Source organism: Urocitellus parryii, chromosome 6 (assembly GCF_045843805.1).
Source record: "Urocitellus parryii isolate mUroPar1 chromosome 6, mUroPar1.hap1, whole genome shotgun sequence".
NCBI classification, from domain to species: domain Eukaryota; kingdom Metazoa; phylum Chordata; class Mammalia; order Rodentia; family Sciuridae; genus Urocitellus; species Urocitellus parryii.
In genome coordinates, this window is record NC_135536.1 from 187,034,540 (window position 1) to 187,061,943 (window position 27,404).

Below are 27,404 nucleotides of genomic sequence, written 5' to 3' on the forward strand. Positions count from 1 at the left end.
GACGTGAATGAGCGAGGGGCGGGCAGCAGGCGAGGCCAGGGCGGCCACTTCAAGGGCCATGGGGAGCATGGAGGGTTTGGGGCTGGGGGAGAGGAAAGCTCTGGACAGTGACATGAATCGGACAGTGAGGGGAGGTGGGGGCCCGCAGCTGGAGAAGACTCCCAACAGGCTCAGGAGCAGAAACCCCGGATCTGCTACGTGGGGTGTGGTGGGGAGGGCCGCGGGGGTGGTGTCTGGCCTGGCCACTATGGCAGGTGAGGGGCAGCTGGAGCTGCACCTATCCAGGGCTCAAGCCCTGCCTGAGGGGCTGGGGTACGAGCACCTGAGAGAGGTCCAAGCCTCCCTCTGCCTCAGCCGTGGCTCGGATCTGCCTCTTGTCGGGAGCAGCTGGGTGATCCTCGTGTGGAGTGCCCTGATGACCCTCTGTGCCTTCTGCTGTGACACTGCCCTGCCACCCTTCAGAGGCTTCCCACGAATCTCTGGGTCTCCCAATCACCCTGTGCCCAGGGAGCTGGGTGGCATGTCCGTGTACACACCCCACAGTGGGCCCAGCTCCAGCCTCACCACCTCCCTGAGCTCACCTCCTTCCACTGGCCTCCTGGTCCACGAACCCCACCTCCGGGCCTCTGTGCCTGCTGCCCTCTGCCTGGAGCCCGCCCTTCTCCATCGGCCTCCCAGTATCTCCTTCGCAGGGCTGGTCACCATCGGGCTGACTAGTGGCCTGTGTGCCCCTCACAGACCCTGATGGTAGGACCATGCTCTGCTCACCACCTTCCCCAGAACTCTGCCCACCGACCAGCGCACGTTTCTTGGAGGGAAGGAAGGAGCGAGCGGCTGCAGTGGTCAGGGTCCACTCCTCCTCACTCCTGCTGCCTCCCCGCACGGCCACCCTGCTCCCTGGCTCCGAGTTCTGGGCATGCTCGGACATCCTCTCTAACCCGGGCAGCATCCCAGGCAGCTCCCACAGGCACCCCCAGCTCAGGCCTCCTGTGCAGCCAGGATGGCAGTGCCCCGCCCACCCTACCTGCGGGGACCTGCCTGGGCAGGGCTGCCTCTCCCCCAAGAAGGCGCTCTGGGGCCGTGTTCGTTCTGTCACCCTGATGCCCAGGCTGCAAGGGCCAGAGGCAGAGGCCACCCAGGGCCACTGGGCTTAAGAGAAAAATTACAGACCAACTCTCCTTACAGAGAACAAGTTTTATTTTTATAATCAGAACATTCTAATAAAAATACCATAACATTAGCTACTTTGCCTCCGGGCTTTCTCTACTCCAGGCGTGCCATGGGACACCGGCCACTCGGCTCCCTGAGGTAGGGCAAAGGCACAGCCCAGCTGCCCGCCTGCTGGGGGCCCCCCTCCGTGCTGGGAGCCCGTCACCCTCCAGTCCCGGGCCCCACAGGAGTTGCCACAGCAAACCAGAAGCCCCCACTGCGCCTCTTAGCAGCAGGAAGGGTGCATTCCGGGCTGCGTGCAGCAGGTGACGACAGGAGAGTGGGCGCAGAACCTGCACTCAGAGCCTTGCAGGGGCCTCAGAGGGCTGGGCTGCCACTGTCCTGTCCCACAGCAGCTGGCGCGCACTCCCGGGTGGGAGGAGCAGGGCCCAGGGAGACACGCAGCAACAATGTGGTGACAGACACCTGAGAACTCACCATGGTGGCCAGACACACTTCACCAGCCCAGCAGGCAGTGGACAGTTGCCCAGGAGGGCCCTCTCGTCCCATGATGCCTGCCTTCCAAGGGCCAGATCGACCGGCGGCAGACACTGTACCACAGAAATACTGTCATCATCTCTGGGTGGAGCCATCAACAAAAACAAGTCTCTCAGTCAAAATTAGGTTCTGGGTTCTTGGTGGCATCAGTGTCTGTTGAAAAAAATAGACTGAAATTCTGGAATCGCTCAGTAGCAAACAAAGAACAGGAAAAGGCGCAGTGCGTCCACTGAAAGGGACATCACTGGCACCTGGGGGGACCTGGCGGCCCGCTCAGGAAGCGGCTTCGAGGAGGAGGGCGGTCCCCACACAGCAGCCGGCCACAGTCCTGGGTTCTCCCTGCCAGGTCTCCCTGAGAAGGCACCTCGGTGGAAAGGGTGTCAGCGTGGCCCACGGCACCGGGAGTGTGGGGGGCAGCCAGGCCTGGGGGTGGGCCAGGGGCGAGGGGCCTGCACTCGCCTCTTCAGACAGCTACTTGGTCACTCCGTCCTGAAGTCCCCCTCAAGGCACGATGGGACCTAGACCTGAAGAGACACCGCCTGGACGTGCCAGGGGGTCTTGGAGGCACAGGTGCTGGTGGAGCCAAGAGCTCAGCCGGCCACTGGCCCAAATGTGTCTGCTGGGTGGGCAACGTCACCGCAGTCCCTGCAGCGGGGACGGCCCTCACTGCATCCTGTCAGGCTGCAGCTGCGGTGCTTGGTACTGCACAAAAGCGGCCCCCGCGGGGGCCGTGGCTGACAGGGCCTGCGGCATGGCGGCTGGGTAGCCGTAGCCCACGAAGCTGGCGGCTGTGGCAGGCGAGGCGGCATATGGGTACTGGTCGTAGGTGGCTGGTGGGTACTGGGCGTAGGCCGGGCTGGCAGGCGTGTACTCGATGTAGGGCGAGGACAGCGATGGGATGGGCGTGGCCGGGATCACCACGCTGGGCTGCACGATGGCTTGCGGGTAGATGTAGTGGGGGGTCAGCCTGTGGGCCAAGCAGAGAGTCAGGGCCAGCAGGCAGAGTGGGGAGACGCAGGGCCCAGGTGGAGCAGGACACAGTGGGCCCCTTCCCAGCCTCTTCCTCATCCCCCAGCGGCACCATCGGCACTAGCAACCCCTACCCAGTCTGCGTGCCCACATGCCCTCCACCTGCAGGGGGCCTGGCAGCGCCCATGGTTCCTGTTCCCAGGGAGGCCTTCCCGGCTGAGCCACCCCACGCCCCACCTGCCTCCCCCAGGACCCCTGTGTGATGTTTAGAATGGCCAAAGAGACGCCAGGCAGCTCTAGCAGCGAGCCTGGAGCAAGCCCAGCCCACGCCCTGCCCAGGGCACCCTCACAGGCTGCTTGTCCTGCCTGTCCCCAGCTCAGTGCCACTCATACCCCGCTGGCACTGGCCAAGGCAGGAGTGAGGAGCACCTGCTGAGGGGCGCACAGCAGGAGGAGAAAGAGGCAGAAGGACTGCGACAGTGAGGGGACGGGGAGACCCGGGGCACGGCCACCTGGCGATCCCACAGGCAGCAGGGCAAAACCCGCCACAGGTGGCAAGCCACAAAGTGCTCCTCACCCAGGAGCAGTTGACCCTCGTCTTGCTAGGAAGGGAAGAGATTGGGCAGCCACATACCAGGCTGCCGTGCAGGAGCGCTGGAGACATCACCCTGTGTCCTGGGCACAGGGCCCCAGCCCTCCATGGGAGGGAAAGTCCCCGTGCCAGGGGGGAATGGCAGCCCAGGGCCAGCAGGAGGCGGGGGAGGCAGACAGAGGGCGCTGCCCTGGTGGGTGCAGCTCTGCCCAGCTGCTGTGCGTACCTGGGCCTCACGGCCTGTGCAGCAGCAGCAGCAGCAGCACCCACAGAGCACCACTGCAAGATGCTCTGAGTGTCAGGTGCAGAATGACCATGTCAAGGCGAGACGTGGCCACCACAGCACCAGTGCTCCTCCACTTGTGCCCGTGTGAATTACCCAGGGCAAAGTGACCCAGGTGGAGCCCCCACCCCTGGACCAACTCAGAAAGATGCCACCATGAGAAGGCCACGCAGATGCGTTGGACCAAACAGAGCTGGCAGCCTGGGAGGGCACTATGGCAGCCCCAGGGTGCTACATGGAAAACCCGGGTCACCGGAGGGGACAGAGCAGTGTCTAAGATCCCTCCAGAGCACACACTGCACTGCTGAGGTCGGTCAGCAGCACACCTGCGATGCTGTTTATGCAGAACATCTCCAGGTGTCCCAGACAAGGCCAAGCGCACACCGATGCTGCGCAGGGGTGCACGCCACTCCTGACTCCCCTGCAGAGCAGGGTGGACACAGGACAGATGAGGGAGGCTGGGGGCATGTCGGTTCCAACTCTTACCGGTGGCCACACCTGTGATTCCTGCCACTCAGAGGCCGAGGCAGGAAGATCACAAGCCCAAAGCCAGCCTCAGCAACTTAGTGAGGCCCTGTCTCAAAAATAAGAAGGGCTGAATGTGGCTCACCAGTCAAGCGCCCCAGAATTTAATCCCTGGTGCGGAAAAAAAAAAAAAAAAAAAAAGAAAGAAACAAAAGAAGGAAAGGTTAGGAGGAAGGAAGAGCCCCAGCACCCACCCCCTCAGGACTGGCTAAAGGAGGTGTGATCTGCAGCAGTGACGGGCCCCACGTAGGAGAGCCTTGGAGGGCCACCCTGAGCGAGGAAAGCTGCATGCCCAGGCCACATCTCCCATGGGTCCATGTGCGTGAATGGCCCAGGAGGCCAATCAGACAAGGGCTGGGGAGCAGGGAACCAGGGGAGGGGCTCCAGTAGCCTCCTCCGGGGGCTGAGACTTCTGCAGCAGACAGTGGTAGTAGCCACACAGCTCTGTGGACACTTGCCACCGCACTGGTCAAGACAGTGGGGTCCAGAGCATGTCCCTTTTGCCACAGTGAGGTTATGCAGGCCAGGGACAACCCGAGGTAGGGAGGGGTGTCCAGTGCGGGTACATGCATGGCAGGGGAGCACAGCAGAGCAGGGAACCATGCCAGGGCTCAGGGCCCACATGCCCCCATGCCTGAGGGACCCCAGTTCCTGTCGGGAGGTCCCTATGCCACAGCATGCTCAGAGATGCTAACTGCCTTCCCCCAGAGGCTGCAATGACACACACAGACAGCAGGCAGCACCCTGGGCCCTGCACAGAAGACATCCTGCAGCCACTGTCTGCAGGCCAGGCAGCCTCTGCCAGGCCCCCACAGAGGTGCCTGCCCGCCCTCACCTCACCGGGCTCCTCTGCGGTCCAACCCTGCCTCTACCAAGGGAACTCAAGCCTTGAATGGCTGAGGCCTGAGTTCAGATCCTGAGGCAGGCTGACACCTTCCCACACACCTGCCTGGACCAGCGGAACACAGGACCCTGTCCTTGAGGGCTTCCGTTCCAGGGTGGGGAGAACAAGGCACATCAGCCAGAAGCCAGAGCTTCTGAGGAACTGAGAGGGCAGAGGGCTGGGAGGTGGCAAGCTGCAGAGACAGGAAGCCCCTCCAAGGTGGGAAGACCACACTGAGACCTGAGGACAAGAAGCTGGCCACAGAGGACAGCAGAGAGGAGTCTAAGGCAGGGGCAAGTGTGAGCACTGGAGGGGCTGGACAAGAACACTAGGCCACCCTTCATGCACATGGCCCCCACAGCCCTGACCCCCAAATCCTTGCTGTGCCAACCACGCCTGTCCCCCTATGCATATCTAGCCGTCCCTGGGAGGGAGTGCCCGTAGGCCCTTCCCACCCTGGCCTTCACCAGAGGCCTGCTGCTGTCTCCCTGCACTGCCCCTGCTCCCTGGCAGGAATCAAAAGCTCTTTTTTTTTTTTTTTTTTGGAAGGGTGGGGTAAGCCTTTGGGAGGCAGGGTCCCAGCTGGGAGTAGAGAGACAGCAGACAGACAGGGCAGCCATGCTGACGCTGCACCAGCTGCCCTGCAGTCCTGGTGCCCACCTGCTCTGGAACCCTTGGGAACACTCCTCCCTGAGCTTAGACCTCCTCCAAACATAGGCAGGGCACCTGGCCACAGGCCCTGAGTCACACAGGGGTGGACCTCCTGCAGACTGCAGTCAGATGGGCAGGACCTGCCAAGGTGGCCCAGGTCCTGGTCCCCAGCCACGTGCCAGCAATGCCACTCAGAACAGGGCCAACTGCTGAAAGCCAGGCTCCAGCACTCACAGGCCACTGGCCCCACCACCTCTACCGAGGCCCAGTGCCATCCAAGGGGATCTGCCTCCACGTCCCTGGCTCCCAGGGACACCCTGCATCTGTGTGTCTTCGGCTGTGCCTCCTGGGACAGCTCAGGTCAGCCCCACCAATACGAGGAGCCCGAGGCCTTATATTTCATCCTCAAAGCCCAGAACAGGTGCAGTTCTGCCCCATTTGTTGAGAGAAAAAGATGCTCAGAGGCCCAAACCACACAACAAAGGAGGGGCCGAGTGAAGTCCACCCACTGCCCACCTGCTGCACAGCACCTGTGCCCTGAAGACTGGTGGGCCCAGGCCTGGGTCAAAACAAAAGGAAGGAATGGGAGGGGGCCCAACTGTGCCGTGCCAGGAGCCCAGGTCAGGGAGGCCGGGAGTGAGGACCATGAGGCCTGGGCAGCGACAGGGCTCTCACAGTCTCTCTCCTGGCCGGCCTGGCTCTGTCCGCAGGCGAGTCGCCGGCCACCTCCATGATGCAGAATGGTCTCACAAGCCCCGTCGCGGCTAGCTATGGGGCCACAGACTGCACGAGGGCAGTGGCTCCCAACCAGAAGAAATGGCAGGGTCTGGAATAACTCTGGTTGTCACAGCTGGGGTGGGGACAGTTGCCAGAACACTGCTAACATCCTACAATGCCCAGGACAGTCCCCACAGCACAGAACTCTCCAGCCCCAAATGTCACTAGTGCAGAGGTCGAAAGCTCTGCCTCACATACCAGAAACTACCATGCCACAGGCAGCACGAGGCATTGTCACTGCTGCTGCAGTCACAGATGCCCCAGCCAGAGGCTGGAGAGGGCAGGCGGGGTGACGAGGCGGGGCATGTGCACACACAGGAGCACACGCATACAGACAAGAAGCCACCAGTCAGGAGATGGCAGCCGGCAACATCGACAGGGAGGGCGGCTTGGCCCTAGGGCCTGCACCTCAGAGGCCAAGTCCTGCCTGGCGCAGGGGAACCCACTCACACCTTGACCCAGGTTCAGGAGGGCCCGGGTGCCACAGCCTCCTGTGCCCGGCCCTCACGTGCAGGGAAGGGCATAGGCCTGGGGCACAAGCTGTCGGGCCACCAAACCTCAGCATCTCCATGCACAGGCCTGTCCTCCCAGGGCCTGCAGGCCATGATGGCCTCATCACCTTCCTGCCCCAGGGAAGGGCCCATCCGACTACCACACCTCTCCCCAACTGCTACAACCCCCCCACCCACCAGGAGCCCTTGCTTCCACCCTCACTACCCCTCCTCTCCACCTCTCCAGCCAGGCCCCCACCACCGCCTCCCCACCTGCCAGTGAAGCAGCTGTCTAGAAGACCTCCAGACCTCGTCACCCCCCAGGAGCAGAATCAACTCAAACTGCCCCTGAATAGGCCCAACCCCTCTCTCCAACTCCTCTCCCCTTATTGCCTGCTCCCTCCACAAGCACACTCCCACCACCCTGGGCTCTTCCTGTCTCCAGACCTGGTCCACTTCTTCCTCCCACCCCAGGGCCTTGGCACCTGCTGCTTCTTTACCTGCTGGTTCTTTCCACAGTTCAAAGCTCACCTTTCAGGGTCCTCCCTGACCCCCAACTTTAGTTTTCTTCTTACAATCTGAAGCCACTCAAATGGCCATGGGCATCACATGTCCCAAGAGGATGAGACTTCTGCCTTGACCCAAGTGCCCAGCACAGAATGTCCCAAGCACTGAGCATCTGGGGCAGAACCAACTTGCAGGCCCCTGGGTAGCAAAGGAGCCTCCCCAGGTTGTTAGCTGCTTCCTGGGCCAGAAGTTCCAGCCCAAGATGACAGAGAAAGCCTTTAGCCTCCAAGAGCTGCGGCCAGGCAGGTGGGGTGGGGGCGGCAAGGCTCTGCTCGGCAGGTCCAGAGGGGAGGAAGGGCCCACCAGCTTCACTCTGCCCGTCAAGTGCCCACCCAGCATCACACGCCCTCACTGCTGCCTCCACGAGAGGCCAGCCCACGGGGATGCATGAGGATTTACTGCTGGGTGTGCCCCAGACATAGGCAGAATCAACGACCCCGTCCTCTGGCTGAAGAAGGCTGGACAGGCCTTTCCTCTTCCTCAAGATCAGCCTCAGGCTCAGAGTGGCTGCCAGAAAGCCCTGGAGGGAGCAGCAGACCAGCGGCCAGGCAGCCAGCCTCCATGCAGGGAACCCAAAGGACAGGTGGCCCAGGCCCACAGGGAGGCTCCTGCATGGTCTTCCAGGGACAGGCTCCCACTGCCACCTCAGGGTGCTCTTCACAGGACACAGAACTTGCTACCGCAGACTGTTCCCAGCCAGGACACCAGGTCAAAGGCAGGAGACACCACCGTCCCTTTCCTTCCTGGCTTCTGGAGGTTCCTGTCCTGGAACCCTGTGGCCCTGAGTCCTGCCCTCTCATGAAACCTGTCCCTTCACCACATGTGCAAGATGTCAGCGGGAGAAGTGGGCACCCCTGGGCAGGTGACAAGGGCAGGACCAGCTCAGGCGCCCAGATGAGACAGGAGTTGGTCCACATAAGTCCACGGCCCATGGACAGGGCCCCCGATAGCAGGTGGGGTGGGGGAAGGACAGCCTGGGTTCTCTACCTCCCTAGTACCAGAACAGCACCAGGCCAAGTCTGGGGGGCCCTACTTGGGCTCTGGGAGGGACAGAGGAGCTGCAGCTAAGGAGGGGACAACTAGTTCTCTCTCTACCTCCTGCTGAGGCAACAGGCCCATGTCTCCACTGAGCTCCCACCTCACCAACAGCACCCTGCAAACTCAGCCCATAGAGACCAGGGTCCCAGGGCAAGAGCCACAGGTCCAGACTCTGGCTATGCCAGTGAAGCCCCAAGGACAATCCTCACTCCTCTGGCCACGGCTGCCAGAGCACAGTGGGCTCTCCCCTGGATCCTAGCTGCCCCTCAGGGGAGGACGTGCGACTCTGAGCAGTGGTCTCTGGGAACCCAGTGGGCAAGGGCATTGTGAGCAACAGTCAGTGCAGATGGTGCCCAGGAGACAGGCAGGGGCCCCGCCACACTCAAAGCAAAACTCTCAGCGAAAAATAACTGGCCGCGGCCCAGGAGGGCTCATTTCCTGCACACAAAGCCACCTCTGAAAATAAAAACGAAATGGCAAATGAGCCCATTTCACTTTTTCTGCTTCTGGGGCCTTGTCCCACCAGGCTAGGGACAAGGTGGCAGCAGCTAGAGTGGCACCTCCAGGCCTGGCAGGGGGTGCCTTCTGTGCAGCCTCCTGGCAGGCAAGAAACCAGGCCTTGGCCACGGGACGCTCGGGTTCTCTGGGGTCCCACAGAGAGGCCAGGCAAGCTGGGAAGGCAGCTGTGGTAGATCCGTGCCCTCTGCGCAACACCAGGCTCTAGACAGCAGCTCCACCTGACCCTGGCCACGTCCCACCGCTGCTCCTCCCAGTGCCCTGCCATGGTCCCCGCCATCAAAGCCAGTCCAACATTCTTCCACTTGCTCTGGAAGCTTCTACCTTTCAAACACATATTGCGGAATCCCACCATTTCTCCCCACGGCCCCAACAGCCTCCATCTGGCCCCTCAGCAGTCCAGACCCACCCAGCAGACAGAGGCTGCCTTAAACACAAACATAAGTCCACTTGCCCTCCTTGCTCGGCACCTGCGAGGACCAGGCCACCCAGTGTGGTCCCAGTGCCCTGGGCCTGTCATTACAGCCCCACACAAGCTGAGGCCACCCCGAACCCCACTTGCCTGCCACCTCTGCCTCCACAGCCTGGCTGCCTCTTGCCCCACAGAGGCCAACCTGTCTCCACTCAGACAGGCTAAGACGTATGTACCTCCTGGGGGCGCTGCAACTACAAGCTGAGACAGGGTCTCTCAGCCCACCCTCCTGGGGGCACTGTAACTGCAGGCTGAGACAGGGTCTCTCTCAGCAAACCCCTACAAGATGAGCTAACCAGTGAGCACACGGCCCCTGGCCAGCACACAAGGGGACATGAGAGGAGCACACTGCAGGCTCCCAGCATGCCTGTCCAGCATGAGTGGGGATGCTGAGACTACCTGAGGACCAGGTGGGAAGCCAGGGTCACACCCACGTGGCTCCAGAGGGAGCAGGAAGCAGTGTTGCTCCTCCACAGCACCCTGAGGGTGCGGGCTGGCCCACCTAGTGCCGCTCCCTGCTCTGGACAGCATGGTGGCTGCCTATGGCCAGGCCTCTCCCATGGGACCAAGGCCTGGGCCCCTTGCCTGAGGCTTCCGGAAGAGGCTCCCCAGCCTTAGCAGGGCCGCAGGGCGGGCGAGGAACTCAGCCTTGGCGAGGAACCCGAGAACGCCTGCAGGCTGGCTTCTGTCAGCAGCTGAGGACAAACAACAGGTGCGGCAGGGCCGCCCGTGGGGAGGGCCAGGTGCAGCCTACGCCTTGCTCCAGACAAGATGCCAACAGGAAGCAACGGTGCACGCAGCGAGCAGACACCCCAAGGGAAAATCGTGAGGGTCAGGCCCCCATGGCCTGCCGGCTCTGAGCCGAGCCCACCCCACCCGTGGGCCTGCTGCCCACACACCTCTCCCCTGCCTGGAGCACTCCACCCAGGCACCTCCGGGGCAACCTCCTCACCACCTCACCCCTCCCCAGCAGGCCTTCCCCAGCAGACCATGAAAAGCCACCCACACACCCTGCCGTCACCTGCAACCCCGTCCTGGCCTTATTTTTCATTTTGTATTATGAAATCATAAGACTCCTCAGAAATTTAAAGGTGCAAAGGGGGCCCATGTTCCCTCCCCAGGATGGCATCCACATAAGCAAATGCACTTTCCCATGCAGGAAACTGCGCAGGGCTGGGACCTGGACACCAGGCCCAGGTTGGACTTCCCCAAGTTTGGCACGTGCTGTTTTTGTTTTATCTGACACGCAGAGGTCTGCCTAGCCAGCTGCGCTCACCACGCAGGCTGCTCGCTCCCACAGAGGCACTCACAGCCGCTTCCTGTCCAACTGTGCTCAGCACCAGCCCTGACCACGCCAGCAGAGATAGACAGACGTGGGCACCTGAGATCCAGCAGGGACCAGGCCTTCCTGCATGGCAGGTACCCGCACACAGCGGGTGTGCAGATGGTTCCGGAGCAGCTCTTTCTATTCCCTCCATTCCCACTTGTGCTCTGCTCAGGCCCTTGGCTGGGTGACAGTGAGGGCCACGTGTCTCCACCTGGGCACTAGGCACCCTCATGTGGAGGAAGCAGGGGTCACCAAAGCAACACGTTCAGTGGGGAGGCACATGATAGGGACTCTACACAGGCCAACAGTCTGGCTCATTCATTCAAGAGCTGCCACATGACCAGGAGGTGTGGAGCTGGGGAAGGGAGCTCAGATCCCTGTCTCGGGCTAACCCTGGTGGTGAGCCCCAGAAGTCTCCCATGGCTCCAAGATGCTTCACAGCGGCAGACGGGTCAACAGACCTCGCTGCAGGCTGTTTGAGACAATGTGGGGCAAATCCCAGGCCTCCTGGGGCCAGGCCCTGATCAATGAGCTCTGCACATGGGTGCTAGCTAAGCCCTCAAGTAATCCCAGTGAGTTGGCACTGTCACTATCCCCACTACCCTAATAGGGAGGAGCCTGATAACTGAACTGGGCCTGGCCTTCAGCTGGGGCAGTCCTGCAAGCTCTAACTCCAACACAGGGCATGCCTTATGCCCAGCAGCCCCAAGACCCTGCACCGTCATCACAGACCCCTAGGGCTTGGCTCTCCACCTGGTATGCAGCAAAGGTCTCAGTGAATGGATGTCAAGTTGACAGCAAGGTCCCCTTAAGAACAGGGAAGGCGACCTGCAGAGAAGCAGCTGGCCCTTCTAAAATAGCCCCAGGAGAGGTTCCAAATCCAACCAGGCCTGGCATAAACCTCAGCCCCTGATATGCTTTTGGTCTTAAGTAGACAGATAGCCCTTCAGGCCAGGCTAGTGCTCTGCCTGGACACATGATCCCAAACTCTCCACCTCCTTTCCTGCCTGCAGGCCACTGAATGTCCTACCAGCCCCAAAAGACCCTGGGTGGGTCGTCTGCAGCAGTGTGCCTCCTCTTGTGACCTCGCCCAGACCTAGGGGCTGGCACGAGCCACCTGCTACCTACCCCAGGCAGCTCTTCCATGTGTTGGGGCTTGGCCTCTACACAGTTACACAGCAGGATCACACAGAATGTTAAGTCCCAAGAGGACCCCTTCAAATTAAAACAGCAGCCTAAAAGGGGACCCAGGCAAACAATCAAGCACAGAAGTTCTTTGGGGATGCTCTCTAATCACAGCAAGTCCTTCTTGGCTCTCTGGGTCCCTGTAGGACCAGGCAGGCAATAGAGCGGCAGTGCTCAGCCTAAAAGCGGGTGGTGGAATCTTCAGAGCTGTCACAGGCACAGGACTGGGGCCAGAAAAGTCTGGGAGAAGTTCAGCCAGGCATTTGCAGACTCTGACTACCCTGGATCTGGGTCCCATGGTGCCCGAGGCCATTGCAGGTCACCCCATTGCCAGCCCCAGGCAACAAAACTGACTGCTGAGTCAGGCCCAGCTCTGCCCGGGGGCCCAACTGTTTGCAAAAACAAAGGGGACGCTGACAGCCCAACTCTCCAGCCTGGCCAGGGGCATGCAGCAACTGGAGCTCACAGCTGACCCCACACCAGCTCTGTGGCCATATCACAGGGGCTTCCCGGCTGCTGGGCTTGGGTCTTGGCAGTGCCTAGAGGAGGCAGCACATTCCCAGCATCTACACTCACTGGACAAGAAGATCCATGTGGGTCTCCATCCCTTGGCAACCTTCAAATAGAGTGAGGCCTCTGCCCTGTCACAAGATTAAATGGCCAGTCCCGCGGTCTAGACACATAATCGTGCTGCCTAAAGCTGCGTGCATGAGGCAGTGAGACTTGTGGCAGAGCCTCTAACTCCCCAGACAGGTGGCACCCACAGGCTCAAGATGGCAAGGGGAAAAGTTAGGGTGCCCTTCCTACTCCCACCAGAGAGCAACCAAAGAGAGTGGGTTCCAGAGCCAGCCACCTGGATCAAACCTCATCCCGGATACTTGTCATGTTGCCCCCTGGACAGGTTGCTATCCTTTCTTTAACTTGTCTCTGCCTCAGTATCCCCCATCTATAAAATGAGGACAATACCAGCTATGACCCCAGAAGTTTGTGTGGGGAGTGTGCTGTGTTTAAAGGGCACTGTTCCCACTTCCCAGATGAGAAAACTGAAAAGAATGCTACTGGCCAAGCTGGACTTGAACCTAGGTCTGTGGGCTCCAGAGGCTGAGTGCTGACAGTTTCTAGGGTCCCACAGGCAGCTGAAAGGATAAGCAGAGCCCAGGCCTTGGGGGAAGGCCCTGCCCAATGTTGGCAGGAGCCGGCAGGTGCTAAGTCACACATCCTCCTCTCTGAGCAGTGAAGGCCATTGCCCAGGCCTGGGCACCTGGACCACAGCAGGCCAAGGGAAAGCCAAGACGGCCCTCCCTGTGTGGCCTCAACCCCAGAGGAAAGCCTGGGATGAAGACACAAAGGGTAGGGTGTCCCCAGGCAGCTTTCAAGATGGCTCTGAACGTATGAAAAACCTCCATGTGTGAGAAGGAAGCCCATAACCATTCATACTCTGTCCTCCAAGCTCCCTCCCAGGAGGACACAGATGCTGAGGGCGGAGCGCATGTTGGAAGGGTCCAGGCTACATTCCACCACCTGCAGCTCCTGTCACAGCACAGGAGCCAGGGAGCCACAGTGCTGTCTCACAGGGCAAGCAGCACTCTCCCCTGGGTCATGTAATCTACCAGAACACAGAGTAGCCTGAGTCAGGACCCAGCCTCAACTGTGTGAATGAACGCATGTGCGTGCGCACGAGACTCAGGTACAAAATCCAGAGGCCAGAATTTAGACTCAGAAAGCTTTAAGAAACAGCAACTTTGTCTAAGGAGCAGCCATCCCCAGGTACCCCAACCACATCAACAACATCAAACAGCCCCCATGAATCACTGTGCTGGGAAATCCAAGCAGGTGGAGCGTCCTAGGCACCCATACATCACACAAGTCCTTCCCCACCCAGCTGGGAGGTCTTGTCAGACATCAGCAGGGAGAGGTGGGATGTGGGAGTCTTTTTAGGATGAAGGAAGATAGGACAGAAAGCTCCAAAATGAGTCACAAAAGGCCCATAGGCCAGGCCCACTCAGACCAGCGATACCTGGTCCCTGTCACATCTCACCTGCTGCAGCATTCACAAAAATCAGAGCCTGGTCAGCAGTGACCCACTGCTACCACCTTTCCAGCACTGGAGGTCAGAGGGGTACCTGGGAAACAGCCCAGGCCACTGTCCCTAACACTATCAACAAACATGGAGAGTGCCACCCTGCTCCAGGTACATCCTACAGCTTCCAGACGGCTGTTATCCCCATTGTACCGATGAAGAAACCTAGACACAGATGGCCTGTAAGCCTCCCAAGGTCACCCAACCACAGGTGGGGAGTGGGGATGCACCAGGCAGAGGCTCCAGGGCTCATGCTTCCCCTTCTGTGGTGTGAACTCTGCCAGGGATAGAGAAATGCAATAGATCTCCTCCTACCTCCTCTCCCCCAAAACATGGTCATATTTCTGAAAATTGTCATTTCCCCAGCCTTGCAGACCCACTTCATCTCCAACCAAGCCAGCCACATTGACTCACCCATAAGTCCGCTGGACCAACGTCGGGTGTAGCTGCTGCACACCAACGGCAAAGCCTAGAACGAGAGAGCAGTGAGGGACACTGCCTGCACATGCAAGGTACCCAAGCCCACACGCAGGGAGGCAGAGCCATGCAGGCCACACACAAAGACAACCAGCTTTCTGTCCCTGCCAAGACTTCCACCACGGCCCTGCTCATGAACCTCCAACACTTGGCCAAAGCAGGCCCAGGGCCCCGTGTGGCAGCAGCCTCTCTGTATTGGCCTCCTGGCCCTCAGCCCTGTGGCTGACTTCCTCCTGCAAGGACGTCTGACAACTGGGGTGATGTACCCTCCCCACCCTGTCCCTCAGGGCCACATACTGCTAAGAAGGGGCCAAGCTCCTTAGCTGGGGGTGACTGCCCGGTGACAGTCCTGCAGGCACATGATAGCTGACTGCCACTCCCGGGGAAGGGGGGGGCCTTTTTCCACCCAGCAGATACCAACACTCAATATAGAAACTGAGAAGAGCAGGGAAGGAAAACAGCTCTCACCCGTCTGCAAGCTCCGGGGCTTGGCACCCAGATATGCCAGGTTCACGTTGGCCTTCCGCCCATCGATGATGGGATTGGGGTCTTTGCAAGCCCTCTCAGCTGCTGCCCGGTCGGCCATGGTCACCTGGAGAAGCACAGATGAGACGGTCAAGGACCTCCACTGCTGAGCTGAGGAAGTGGGGAAGGGGCAGAAGATCACCCTGGCACCAGGCCACCCCTCCCCTCTCCCCTTCCTCCTAGAATCTGTTACTCAGGACCCTTGGGCCAAGTGCCCTCTGACCCCAGCCCAGGGCCCTCCCCCAGGCTGCCCCCTGGATTCCAGCTCCTCCCTCAAAGTTCAAGTGCTGGGAAATCTTGCCTTCAAGGACAGAAACTATCCCCTGGGAGTAGGGCAAAAAAACCGAACCCCCTGGGCGGGGGATCCGGCCTGGCGGGTCCACCGGTGGGGCCCCGAATTTCCCCATGGGAGGAGTCGGCACCCTCCAGTCGTTCGGAAGTAGGAAGCGTGTCTTCCGTCGTTTGTACTTAAACTGACGCTGACTCGGGGCGGCTGAGGGGCTGCCGGGCCGTGGGGGAGGCCCAAGGGCCCGCGGCACAGTGGACCCCCGGACTGCGCCAGAAAAGCCCCGGCTGCGGGCGTGGGCCCGGCCCTCTCGGCGCTCCGTCCTAACCGAACCCGGCGGTCTGCCCTCGGGCCTCGGTGGGGGCGGGGAGCGGGCGGCAGGTGCGGGCGCGCGGCGCCGGGCGGACCCGCGAGGCGGCCGGCGAGCGCCCGAGTTGACTCCGCGCCCCGGCCGCGGCGAGGGGCGGGGCGGGGGAGGGCGGCCGCCGACACTTACGAAGCCGTAGCCGCGGGACTTGCCGGTCTGGCGGTCGGTGATGACCACGGCCTCCTCGATGTCCCCGAAGCCCTCGAAGTACTTCCTGAGCGAGGCGTCGGTGGTGTGGTAGGGCAGGCCGCCCACGAAGATCTTGGTGAACGTGGTGTCCTTCTGAGAGCCATGCATGGCGCCGGGGGCGGCCGGGGGCCGCGGGAAGCCCGCGCTCGGGGCGCACGGCGCGGGCTGCAGCAGCATAGGGGGCGCCCCACCGCTACGGACCTGGGCCGCGCGGGGCTGCGCTCATGGGGGGCAGCGAGGAGCGCGTGGGGCGGCGAGGGCGCCCGTCCAGCCGCCAGGCCCGTCCGCTCGCTCGCCGCTCCCGCCGTGCGCGCCGCGCTGCGCTCGGCACCGGCGCTGCGCGGACTCTGCGCCCAGGCGCCCGCCCCCGGGCTTTGTAGCCGGCCCCGCCCCCGTCGTCAGGCCCCGCCCATCTAGGGCCCGCCCCAGGTGCGGGGGCTGCCGGGAAGTGTAGTTCCGGCCCCGCCCAGCCGCGCCCTGGCGTGCCTGGAGCCCCGGGCACCAGGACTTCTTAGCTGAGCACCTGCTGCACACGCGCCAGACCCAGTACTCGGCGGGCGCCGTACCCAGACCGACAGCCCAGGCTCTGCCCTCATGGATTAGATGTAACCGATTATTACCTAGCTACTTAGGGGCCAACAGCATAATCATATTAAAAGTTTCACTGGAGGAGTATTTATCAGGGCCCCTAGGGGACAAGCCTTCTAGGACCAGGCTACAGCAAAGCACACCTCCTGGCCCCTCCGAGCTTCTGTGAAGAAGTAATTAAACAGTAAGTACATGATATACATTCCGGAGGAATTAGATGAGAGCTGCAGTGGAGCTGGGCTCAGTGGTCCCAGAGGCCACCCCTGAAAGGTGAGCTGGGTACAGTAAGGTCTGGGCCTTTTAAAGCTCCAGCCAGCCCCACTGGGGCTGGTGTTAGGGATTCTTTTGGGGCTCCTTTAAGGGAAGAGCAAGCAGAGGGCTGATCCCTGTTCTCTCTGTCCCTGTCCCCAGACATAAAAAGGAGGTCCATCCTGGGGCTTCCTTGGGACCAGGCAGTTCCATCTGCAGAATTCTTGGGTCCCATGCAAAAATCAAATGTAGGGCACCGTGTTCAAAGGTTATTACAAGGGGCTGGGGACGTGGCTCAAGCGGTAGCGTGCTCGCCTGGCAAGCGTGCAGCCCGGGTTCGATCCTCAGCACCACATACAAACAAAAATGTTGTGTCCGCCGAAAACTAAAAAATAAATATTAAAAAAATTCTCTCTCAAAAAAAAAACAAAAACAAAGGTTATTACAAACTTTAGTTTGGCAACAGCCTGGAAGGAAGTTCTGGGTTTTTTGAGGTCACTACAGGCCCATGAAGGACCCTGGTTCAGCACCCCCATCTTGTGCAGTTGGGTCTGGGGCTTACATCCTCTGCATTTCCAGGCACTGCTATTGGGACCTGTGCGAGTGGGGAGCTGCAGCTGTAGATGGGGTCCCTCCTGGCCCTAGCCCTGTGGCATCCTCTTGACACAGTGGGACAGAGGTAGGATCTGTGGAAAGTGGCCCTCCTTGGCTGAGGGGCACAGTGAGGCTACTTGGTTCAGCCCCATCTTTCCAATGTCTGCCCAGCTTCTTCTCTGCCCAGGCTGTGTTGGACCCAGTGGTCCCACCCTAGCCCCCTTCACATGGAAGGGACCCCAAGTCTGTGAAAGTGTACTGGAGACACAGCCTTCTGTATGTCCTCTTTTCCTGCCTGCTGTTCCCCAGCTCTGGCCTCTGGGGCCTGTGCCTCACACTTGCCATTCACCAGCTTTTCCTTCCCCTCCTGTACTTTCCGACCCCCAGCACATACACATTTGCCTGCTTGTTTGAGCATCTCCTGGCCTGCCAGGTGGGGCCATGAAAACAGGGATGTGTTGCTCAAGCTGTAGGCCTGGCGACAGAGGCCCTCAGACAGTGCTTCTAGAGTGAATTCAGGATGGAATGAACTGGGCCAGGAGAGCTGGGGACCAGCCAGGAGCCCCTCCAAGCTCTTGGAAAACTTATTAAATTGTAACCTTGACTTGCCTCCTGGAGGCCCAGGAAGACAGTGGCTGTCCTGCTGTGTGATCTTGGGCCTGCTGGCTCCCTTTAACAGTCTCAGGGCCTTCCCTTGGCCTGACTGAAGCCCCCTACAAGTCCCAGCACTGTCACCTTCCCAACCCTCCCCTGCCCCACAGGGCACCAGCAGCTGCAGCCAGGGGGAGGGGGTTGGGCAGGGAGGAGCCTCCTGTCTGAAATAGGAGCTGCCCCAGGACAGTTCCTCCACACTCCACCCCCTGGCCCCTTTGGGTTCCTGCATCAGTCACCAGCCTCTCCACCTGTCAGGTTGCCCCACATCCCCAGTTCACCAACACTCAGCCATTCATCCAAACATGTACTCGTTAATGCACAGAGCTCTAGGCCCCAGGGATACAGCAGGCGGGAAGCGGAGGTTCCCATGTTATAAAGGGGTGAAGAGACAAAGGGACAACGAAGGACTCTATGGATGCACGAGCTGACAAATGAATGACTGACTGAATAGCAGGCAGTGTTTATATTTAGGTAAATTTCCCCAGGCAGGTACTGAACAGGGTGCAAAAACAAGGGGCAGGGGAGAAGGCAAAGAGTGAGCAGTGTCCTTTAAAGCCAGGGACAGCATCTGGAATTGATGGTCACAAGAGTGCGTCAGTGCCATGAAATATTAGGAACAGAGAATGCAAAGGCTCGGAGGTGAGAGACACAGCTATGTGGCCAGTTCCTCACATGTCACTGATAATAATGATGGAAGTCAGCGCCTTTGAGTGCCTGGGAAGGGGCAGGTCCTGGACGAGGTGACTTAACCTTTGCCATAAGTAGGCACTGTGAGCCAGTTTCAAGAGAAGCGGACTGGGCCTCAAAATCCCTTGAGCAAGGCTGCTGAGGTCAGTGCGGCAGGTCCAGTGCAGAATCCCATCTTGTCCTCAAACAGCTTTTGGAAGGGGACTCATCTCCCCACTTGGGGGGCTGAGCCGTGGAGCCTCAGATAGGCTAAGTGAGCTGCCCATACTGCCAGGAGGGGCAGCAGTCAGGGCAGAACTCCAGGGTGGCGCACAACTCCGCGGCCCTCGGCGTCCCCAGCCAGCCCAACCCACCAGTCATGAACTGTCATCTCCTTGCTGGGCACAGAAGACCTGGGAGAGACCGTTCTCAACATAATCAGGACACACCAGCCTCTGGACTTCACTAGTCCTGGTCCCTCAGAGTCCACAAGGCCTGCCCCGTGACCATGGTGGCAAAGGCCATTTGTCAGAAAGCCACCCTGACATGGCTCTTGATGGTATGGCCACGAAGAGCCTGCCCAAGAATGGATAGAAGGGATGGGGCAGGCTACAGCCAGGCCCCTGGACACCGCCCACAACCCTCTGTGACAGGAGACAATTATAGCACCTGTCACATGGTCAGCAGAAAACTCTGGCTCTGCCAGGGGAGTCCTTGGCACAGGGGGGCCCACTACCCATCACACCACCCCTGCAGTACTGCCACCAGTGGCCACTAACTTGGGGGTTCTTGCTGGGGCTCCCCTGTCTTCCCAGTGGGAGGGAAATTATGTCCCATAATCCCAGGAAAGGCTGGTAAGGCGAGAAGGAGAGAGGGGACCAGCGACGAGGGGCTGGGCCCCTAAGGAAGCGAGAGGCAGGCCTGAGGGCAAGCACGGCACTGAGCAAACCAGATCCGAAGGCCACTGGTAGACCCAGGAGGCCCCTGCTCTCTAGAACTTCAGCTCAGCCCACTGAAGCGCTTAGGCAGGTCTCCCCCATTATCAGCACCTCTGCAAACTTCCCTGAGCACGTGGACACAGCCAGTTTGGCAGTTGATGTTGGTGGAGACAGAGCCCCTTCATAAAAGCCCTGGCTCTGGCGGGCCCTGTGGGCTGGTGACAGTAGCCTTCCCCGCCTTGCTCCCCACCCATTAGCTCAAGGGAGGGGGGGGGAAGTAAAGAGTTCCTTTGCCTGCCTCCCTGTGGAAAGGGGTGACCATATCATGTCACCCTGCTGTGGCCAGTGTGATCCAAGTGGAAGTCTGATGGGGCCCCTGAAGGCTTCCACTCTCCTGCTGAGAGAGAGAGAAAGGCTGTTGGTACCAGTCCTTGGGCATTCTTTCTGCCTAGAGATCGGATGGACCTCCGAAGCTGTGACCAACGTTTTGTGATGCTTTGGCAAGATCCAGAGATACTGGTCCTGAAAACACTAAAGCCAGAGGACATTTGGCAATGGCTGGAGATGTTTCTGGTCGTCAGGACTTGGAGGGGGAGTACACCCACCGCCTCAGGGCGGAGGTCAGGGAAGCTGCCAGCACTTGACAATTGAGGAGCTCCCCACCCCTCCCCCACCAACAAAAATTATTTGGCCTCAAATTATAGTAATTCTGAGACTGAGAAACCCTGTGCTGACCCAACACTGACAACCAGACCCTGTTATGTGTTTGGGCCACTGTCAGGCCCTGGGGACAAGAAGCAGCTTTCCCAAGCCGTGAAGATGCAGCTTGACAGCTGCTACTCAGCAGTCGGCAGGGCCTGGAAGCAGATCTTCCCTCCCCACCTTCCTTGCTCAGGTGGGCTGGGAGTCAGCCTAGACTCTAACCTTAGCCCCCCTCAGTCATGACCTTGAGCTGGCTCCCGCTGAAGCTTCAGCTCCTCTGCACACTGGGGACAACATCAGTGTCTTCTGGGCTGGGCCGGGGAGGTGGAAGGGGAAGTCCGCAGGTGTGTTGTAATGGTGGCTGCCTGGCTTCCACTCTGGAGTTGTGTCTCCTCCCCTGAGTACAGATCCTTGGGCTGTGACAGATGGAAAAAGCAATGCAGGTTTCCTCCTCACCTCAAAGCTGGAGACAGGTTGCAGGAGGGGAGTGTGCCGGCCACCTCCACTCAAATGCAGTCCCAGAAGAGTCTCACAATAAAACACCAACCCAACAAAGAGGGGGCACCCAGGAGCATGGGGGCTATAAGCCAAAGCTGGGCCACCAGCCCCAACTGCAGAGTGCCTATCACCTGACAGAGAGCGGGTGGCCTCAGCCCATCCCCTGCACTCACCATACTGCAGGTGAGGACCTCTCTGGGCCTCGGTTCCCTCAGCTCAAGGTGGGCGTAATGACAGCAACCTCTTCGCAGGGCTTTGGGAGCTGGAATGAGTCAATACCCAGCTAACGCCAGCCTGCCCACCCCCAGCAGGCCTCCTGCATGCTGGCACCTGCCCACCTTGCTCCCTCTCACCCCAGGCTAGGGGCAGAGTCACCTCCGCCCAGCACTCCATTCCAACCTCACCTGCCCATGCCTCCTCCCAGGGGTCTCCCTGGGCCAGGGAGCTCTTGGCAGCCTACTGAGACCTGAGAGCCCTTCTCAGAACCACGGCTTTGACACTTGAAAATGTCCCACTTTGCAAAGGTCGCAGCCAAGCAGCGCTGTTAAAAGCTGCAGCAGGCACGTGGCGCAGCAGAGCCCCCCTTTGTGTGTTAGGGACAAGAGGAGTGGTGCTGGGTGGCCCGCAGACTGGAAGTGTGGTGGAGCAGACACTGTCAGCGACAGTGACAGCTACCTGTGGCACAGACCCTCCGTGACTTCTTGTGGCATCCGAGACCAAGGTGCCACCGAGCGCTGGGCTGTTACCTGTGCTCACAGTGGTCCTCTTTCACTTGGGCTCCAACTGGTGAAGACAAGATCCGTCCATGGAGTTCAGAGACCTGCGGGCAGCGCTGGCCTCTGTGGGTCCAGGAAGAGCTCCTTTGCATCAGCCCCCTGTGGCTGCGGTGACACGCATTCTCTTACCCTGTGGGCCAGAGTGGCTGGGTCTCGGTGGGCACTGGCAGGAAGCTCTCAGCAGAGCCCACAGTTTCCCGGCCTCTCCAGCATCCGGATGCCCTCGCAGCCCGGGCTGTGCCCTCCACCCTGCAGCCAGCCACAGCCAGCGGAGCTTCCCGGAGCTGTGCCACTCCAGTGCCTCCTTCTGCCTCCGTCTTCCACCACCAAGGGCCTGGGGATTCCACTGGCCACCGGGTAACCCAGGACACTCTGGTCTCCCATTCTTCAGGCCCAGAACACAGATGCCATCTGCCAGGTCCCTTTGGTCCTGCAAGGGACCTCTCTGGATGAGGCTGTGCTGCACCCCCCTTTCTTTCTCACTTGTCCTGCAGCTTTGGGGTTTTTCACTCCCTGGCACTATGGGGTCACACAGGCTGACCTATTTTCCAGCAGACCAAAGGAGCAGAGAGACCCACTGTTTCATAGAACTGGACCTGCTGAGCTCAGTTCCTCTGGCCATTCAGTGAACCCCTCTGTCAGGGAGGGTCTGCAGCAGCCGCCTCCCTCCAGCTCGCCTCCCTCTGCCCACTTGCCTGCCACTCCCCTGAGGCCCCAGCTTTCCAGGGGTTCCACCCCCCGACCACCACCAAGTGACCACAAGAGAACGCTGCACAGTGAAGGCTGCCTGGGTCACTGTGTTGCTGGTGCCCAGGGATGGGTTTCCCTCTCGGGCACCTAGCACTTGTGGCTCTGCCTGCTCTGCTTCCAGCAGGAGATGCTGCCCTAGAGACACTTCGGGAAGCTCACCCAGGCACCAGGCTCTTGGCAGCCACCTGCCCCACCCTGTGGCCCTGGATGCTGGAGCCAAGAGCCCCAGGGAAATAGCAGGACCCAAATAAACAATTCCAGATGGGACGAGGTCATCCTTCAACCACTCTGCTGGCCAAGACATGTCCCCAGAGTGGACACCAGAAAGGCCGAGGACTTGCCAGGAGAGCACCTCCCTAATCATGGCTCTGAGTGGAGTGTCCGTGGCACCCACACACCCTATCGAGCACTGAGGCCCCAATCCACAGTGGGTCACACTTGCTGGTGGGGCAAAAGGCCTGTCTCCCCTCTAGGGTACCCTCAAGGCCACACCCCTGCTGTCAAATACTGCTGGCACCTAATCAGCCCCGACTGCAAAGAAAGACACCAACCCAAGTGGGAGGCTGGATCCTGGCCTCCAAAGAGGTCCTCACCTCTGGACTGTGAATGTTTCACCTGTGGCAACAGGGCCTGCAGAGACGTGCTGACGTTGAAGGTCTGGAGATGGTGCCCTGGATTACCCAGGAGGCCCTCTGTAGTTCCAGGAGGAAGGAGAGACATGACCAAGAGGCAAGAGGCTGAGGCAGTGTGGACTCATGCTCAGCAGGCAGCATCCACAGAGACGCAGGAAGTGGGACGCGGACTCTCTTGAGGTCTCTGAAGGACCGTCCTGCTGGCACCTTGCATTTAACCCCGTGGGACTCGGGTGGGACCTCTGGCCCCCAGAACTACAGCTCTGCTCCTTAGGCCCAGGGGCAAAGAGAGTGGGAAAAGCTGCCTTCCCTTTGGATAGGGAAATAACTCATCGGTCCCTTGTCCACAGAGTCGATCCCATGCCCCAGGATCTTTCCCAAGAAGGACAGGCAGTAGGAACAGATATGCCTGCAGGGGACAGGTCTGTGTCGGGCAGAGACTCTGGAGGCCCCGCCCAATGCTGCTTCCCCTGGCCGCGCACCTGGACACTTTGGTTTCTGTGAGGAGGCATTTCTTGCTAAGAAGACCAAGTGCTACAAAGAGCCAGGATCTCTCCAGCTGAGACCAGTTGCCAGGAAGTCAAGTGAGTGGTCACCCTAAGATGACCAGCCCCCGCTGGGCTGTACACAGGGAGAGAAGCAGGGGTCTCTCCTGGAGGTTACACACTTGAGTTTCAGCCTTTACAGGTCGCAGGTGGTGGGCGGGGGAGCCCGTCCAGCAGGTGCTAGTCATTGCTTCAGTGTGGCCACAGCTAATGCTGAGTCCTCGGTGAGAGCCAAGTGGAGGCGGCAGAGCTTGTCCTCCAGGGTGATGAGGGCCTGCTGCGATTGGCCCTGCAGAGACGCAGGGATGAGGTCTGCTCAGGTGGAGACACCGTGGCGCACGGCTGCAGGGTAAAGGCCCCGGGAGACCGGGCCTCAGCTGAGCTGCTGTGACAAGCACCGCAGACCCCTGGCAATACAGCAGTTTGCTTCTTTTCAATTCTGGAAGCGGGAGGCCTAGCCCAGGGGGTGGCAAGGCCACTCCTCCAGCCTCTCCCGGGCATGTGGGTGGCCACCTTCTCCTGGCGTCTTCAGGTGGCTCCTCCTCGGCCTCTACATTTCCTCTTCGTAGAAGGACACCAGACCTGTTGGATGAGGGCCTTGCTAGTGAAACCTGTTTCACTTAGTTCCCTATTTGGAGGCTGTTATCCAAAATATAACCAAAATCTGGGTTGCCCTAGGTTAGGACTTCGACCTGTGGATTTGAGGCAGGGGCCACAACCCAATGCATCACCGATACAATGTGGCTTGTTGGCAGGTGTCAGTGGTTAGACAGAACCCTCTGCCCTGTTCAAAGTGGCCCTACAGAAGAAGCTCAGGGACCAGTTTACATGAAGTCCCAAGACCTGAGGGACCGGAGGCCCCAGACTCTGCAGGAGGCACCACACTTCAGGGATTCTCTCTGCACCTGTCTTCAAGGTCAGCCCTGGAGCCAGAAAGATCCTGGAGAGAGAGAGAGATGATGGGAAGCTCCGTACAGTGGAGGTGCCCAAGGCCAGGAGGGGGGCGGTTCTACCCAGAGTTCAGTCTCCTCAGTGAAGGTGGCCACAGCGGGGAAGCTCGTCTGGAGAGCTGGGGTCAGTTCCTGCTGGCCCCCATTAGCTAGGTAAGTTTGAGTGAGGACCACAGCGCTGTCCAATGGGCCCTCGGGCTGCACGGTAGTGATGGGACTCCTGGAGAGTCAACCACAGCCCGTGTGTGTTAAATATTTTGACCCCGTGTGTTTTTTTTCAGTACTGGGGATTGAACTCAGGGGCACTCGGCTGTGGTTCTGCCAGGGCAGGAAATGAAGATACGGAGTGAGCATGGCACAATGTCCTGTGGATGCCGCTGGTGACTGCTTTCTACCTCCTTGCCGGGCTGCCTCCCTGTCCCACCCCAGGAGGGACAAGGGTAGAGCAAGTACAGGCTGCCAACCCTTCAGAAGCAGGTCTGCTGCTGAGCCAGCGTGCCCCGGGGTTTCTGGCTTTGAGAACAGCCCTCATCTTAAAGAATGTTCCTCGTGTCCTGGGACGACATTCACAGACCGTGGTGACAGCTTCATGGGTGCATGTTCACCTCCCAACTCATCCAATGGTGTATTTCAAACACGTATAGCTCTTTGTAGGCCCATCATCCCTTAATAACATGGTTATCAGCCAGGTGTTGTGGCATACACCTATAATCCCAGCAGCTCGGGAGGCTGAGGCAGGAGGATCGTGAGTTCAAAGCCAGCCTCAGCAAAAGTGAGGCGCGCTAAGCATCTCAGTGAGACCCTGTCTCTAAATACAAAATAGGGCTGGAGATATGGCTCAGTGGCCGAGTGCCCCTGAGTTCAATCCTCAGTACCAGCTGGGGGTGGGGTGGGGTAGGGTGGGGTGGGGACGGGGACATGGTGTCAGAATATTCACACGTACCACGCACGGCTATGGTTGACTCTCCGTGTCTGCCTGTAGTGACCTCATGTCACAGGAGCTGTAGCCACAAGGTCCCTGCCTTCTCCCATCTCCATGTGGTACGTGAAACCTAGAAACAGCTGACCACAGCTGGCAGAAGTTCCCAGGGTGAAACAGTCACTCTCTGGGTGTCGAGCCAGCGCCTCACAGGAAACAAACGGAAGCTTGTGCCAACACGGCTGTCCCTGTGCCCTGGAGCCAGAGCGAGGATGTTAGGGTACACACAGACTCGACCTCAACCCCGAGTCCAACAGCCCTGCAGCCGTGAAAACGGAGCACACAAGCCTTCTGGAGTCCTGACATCCAGCACATCTGAGGAGGCCTGTGGCTTCACCAAGAGTTCCCTGGAGTCAGCGACGGTTAAGAAGTCGACACAGGAGCAAATTCACTGACTCTGCCAAGCAGTTTCAGAAGTAAAATGTGAATAGTTCTCTGCAAAAATTTGCTTTTACAAGATCGTGCAGCGTGTGCTAACAGTTGGGGGATGAGTGGTGAGACCTCCCCAGGCCAGAGGCCAGTGCGTGGGCCACGGAGCTCTCCCAGGGCTAGGGTGGAAGCGCACTGCTGTGGTCCAGCTGTGCTCCATCGCCCAAGGCCAGGGCTGGGGCATGGCCTCAGCATGGGAGGCTGAGGTGCTGGGTCCTTGGGAGGCAGGAGAGCAGAGGCCACTGGCCTGGGAAGGGATGAGTGCCCTTCAGGAGGGTCGCTTCTGGGGCTGCACCTCATGCTGCCAAGCAAGTCCTGCTTTCAGGGCTCCCACGCTTCTTCTCTGTCCATGAGCCCCTCTTCACCTGCCTTGAGCTCCCGCCATCCAATGCCACCACCAGCGTGTGTCGCAGCTGGGCTCCTTGTGGTGCTGTGTGGACCTCAGCCACTAGAACCGTGAGCCAAATGAACCTCTTGTTTTGGTAAAGTGCCCAGTCTCAGGGATTGTTATAGTGACACAAAACACATTAAGCAGGGGAAATTCTCATTTTATTATCCAGAACATCAACATTTCAACATGTAACCAACTGGTATAAAAATGGAGACTTTTACACCAAGTTTTTGTACTAAGATCTGAGTCTGCTGTGCATTAGGCCAACCAACTCCGGTGCCTTCAAAGTTAAATCTCCTCTTAAATGACCCTGTTTGCCCTGAATGACCACGATGGCTTGGAACAGAGATCTGCATTTCCTACGGTTCCTCCCAAACCAGGTCACAAACAGTGCTCAGGGAAGCAAGTGCCCAGAGCCCCAGTGGGCTCCAGGTTCCAGTGTCCCCGAGGGGGACATTACGTATGAAATAGAGAAATCAGGAATCCGACTTCTGACAAATTGTCTCTTTCAATTTTCCAAGGAGGCCACCAAACGTTCTACAAAGTATGAAGAATATTCTCTCAACAGGAAAAACAATCTTTCAACGGCATTTTTCAAATATCTTGTCAGCTTGGTGACAACAGCAAACTGGCCAGGCAGATGACTCTCACTGCCAGTGTCCTGGGACCACACACCAGCACCTGCTCCAGTCCTGGCACCAGGCTCACTGGCGCCATCTGCTGGCCTGACCCAAACCACCTTCCACTACGGGAATTCTTAAGGACAACCAAGGTAGGCGCCACCCCATCTGGCAGTTATGTTGGCAACAGCACATGGGCCAGCCATGGAGCCCCCCTCTGGGCCTCAACGCTGACTACAGACAGCAACCTTTTTTGACTGTCTTACAGCTGAGGCCACTGAGGCTCAGAGGTTCCAATCACACACTCCAGGTTGCACAGTGGTGAGGGGAGGGATTTGCTGCCAGGCGTCCACTCCAGGAGCATATGCAAGTGCCGAATACCACATCATCAATGTCAGCCACCCCCATGGTCGCCCCCTCTTTGGGAGGAATGCAAAGAAACAGTTCCACTACCATGTGCAGGTGCGACTCAAGGCCATGGGACCTCAGAGTGCATCCTAAACCACCCAAACAATAGGCGGAGGAAAATCCCACCC

The 27,404-nt window shown here is 59.5% G+C and overlaps 1 protein-coding gene across 1 annotated transcript; it reads right to left on the reverse strand.

Moving 5' to 3' along the window:
• Window positions 1-1,179: 1,179 nt before the first annotated feature.
• Rbm38 (RNA binding motif protein 38) lies at window positions 1,180-16,221 on the reverse strand. The gene is made up of 4 exons (XM_026406775.2): window positions 15,848-16,221; window positions 15,009-15,132; window positions 14,478-14,532; window positions 1,180-2,674 (listed from the first exon to the last, which is right to left on the reverse strand). The coding sequence occupies exons 1-4, from the start codon at window positions 16,082-16,084 to the stop codon at window positions 2,371-2,373; spliced, it is 720 nt and encodes a 239-aa protein (XP_026262560.2). The 5' UTR covers window positions 16,085-16,221; the 3' UTR covers window positions 1,180-2,370.
• Window positions 16,222-27,404: the final 11,183 nt, after the last annotated feature.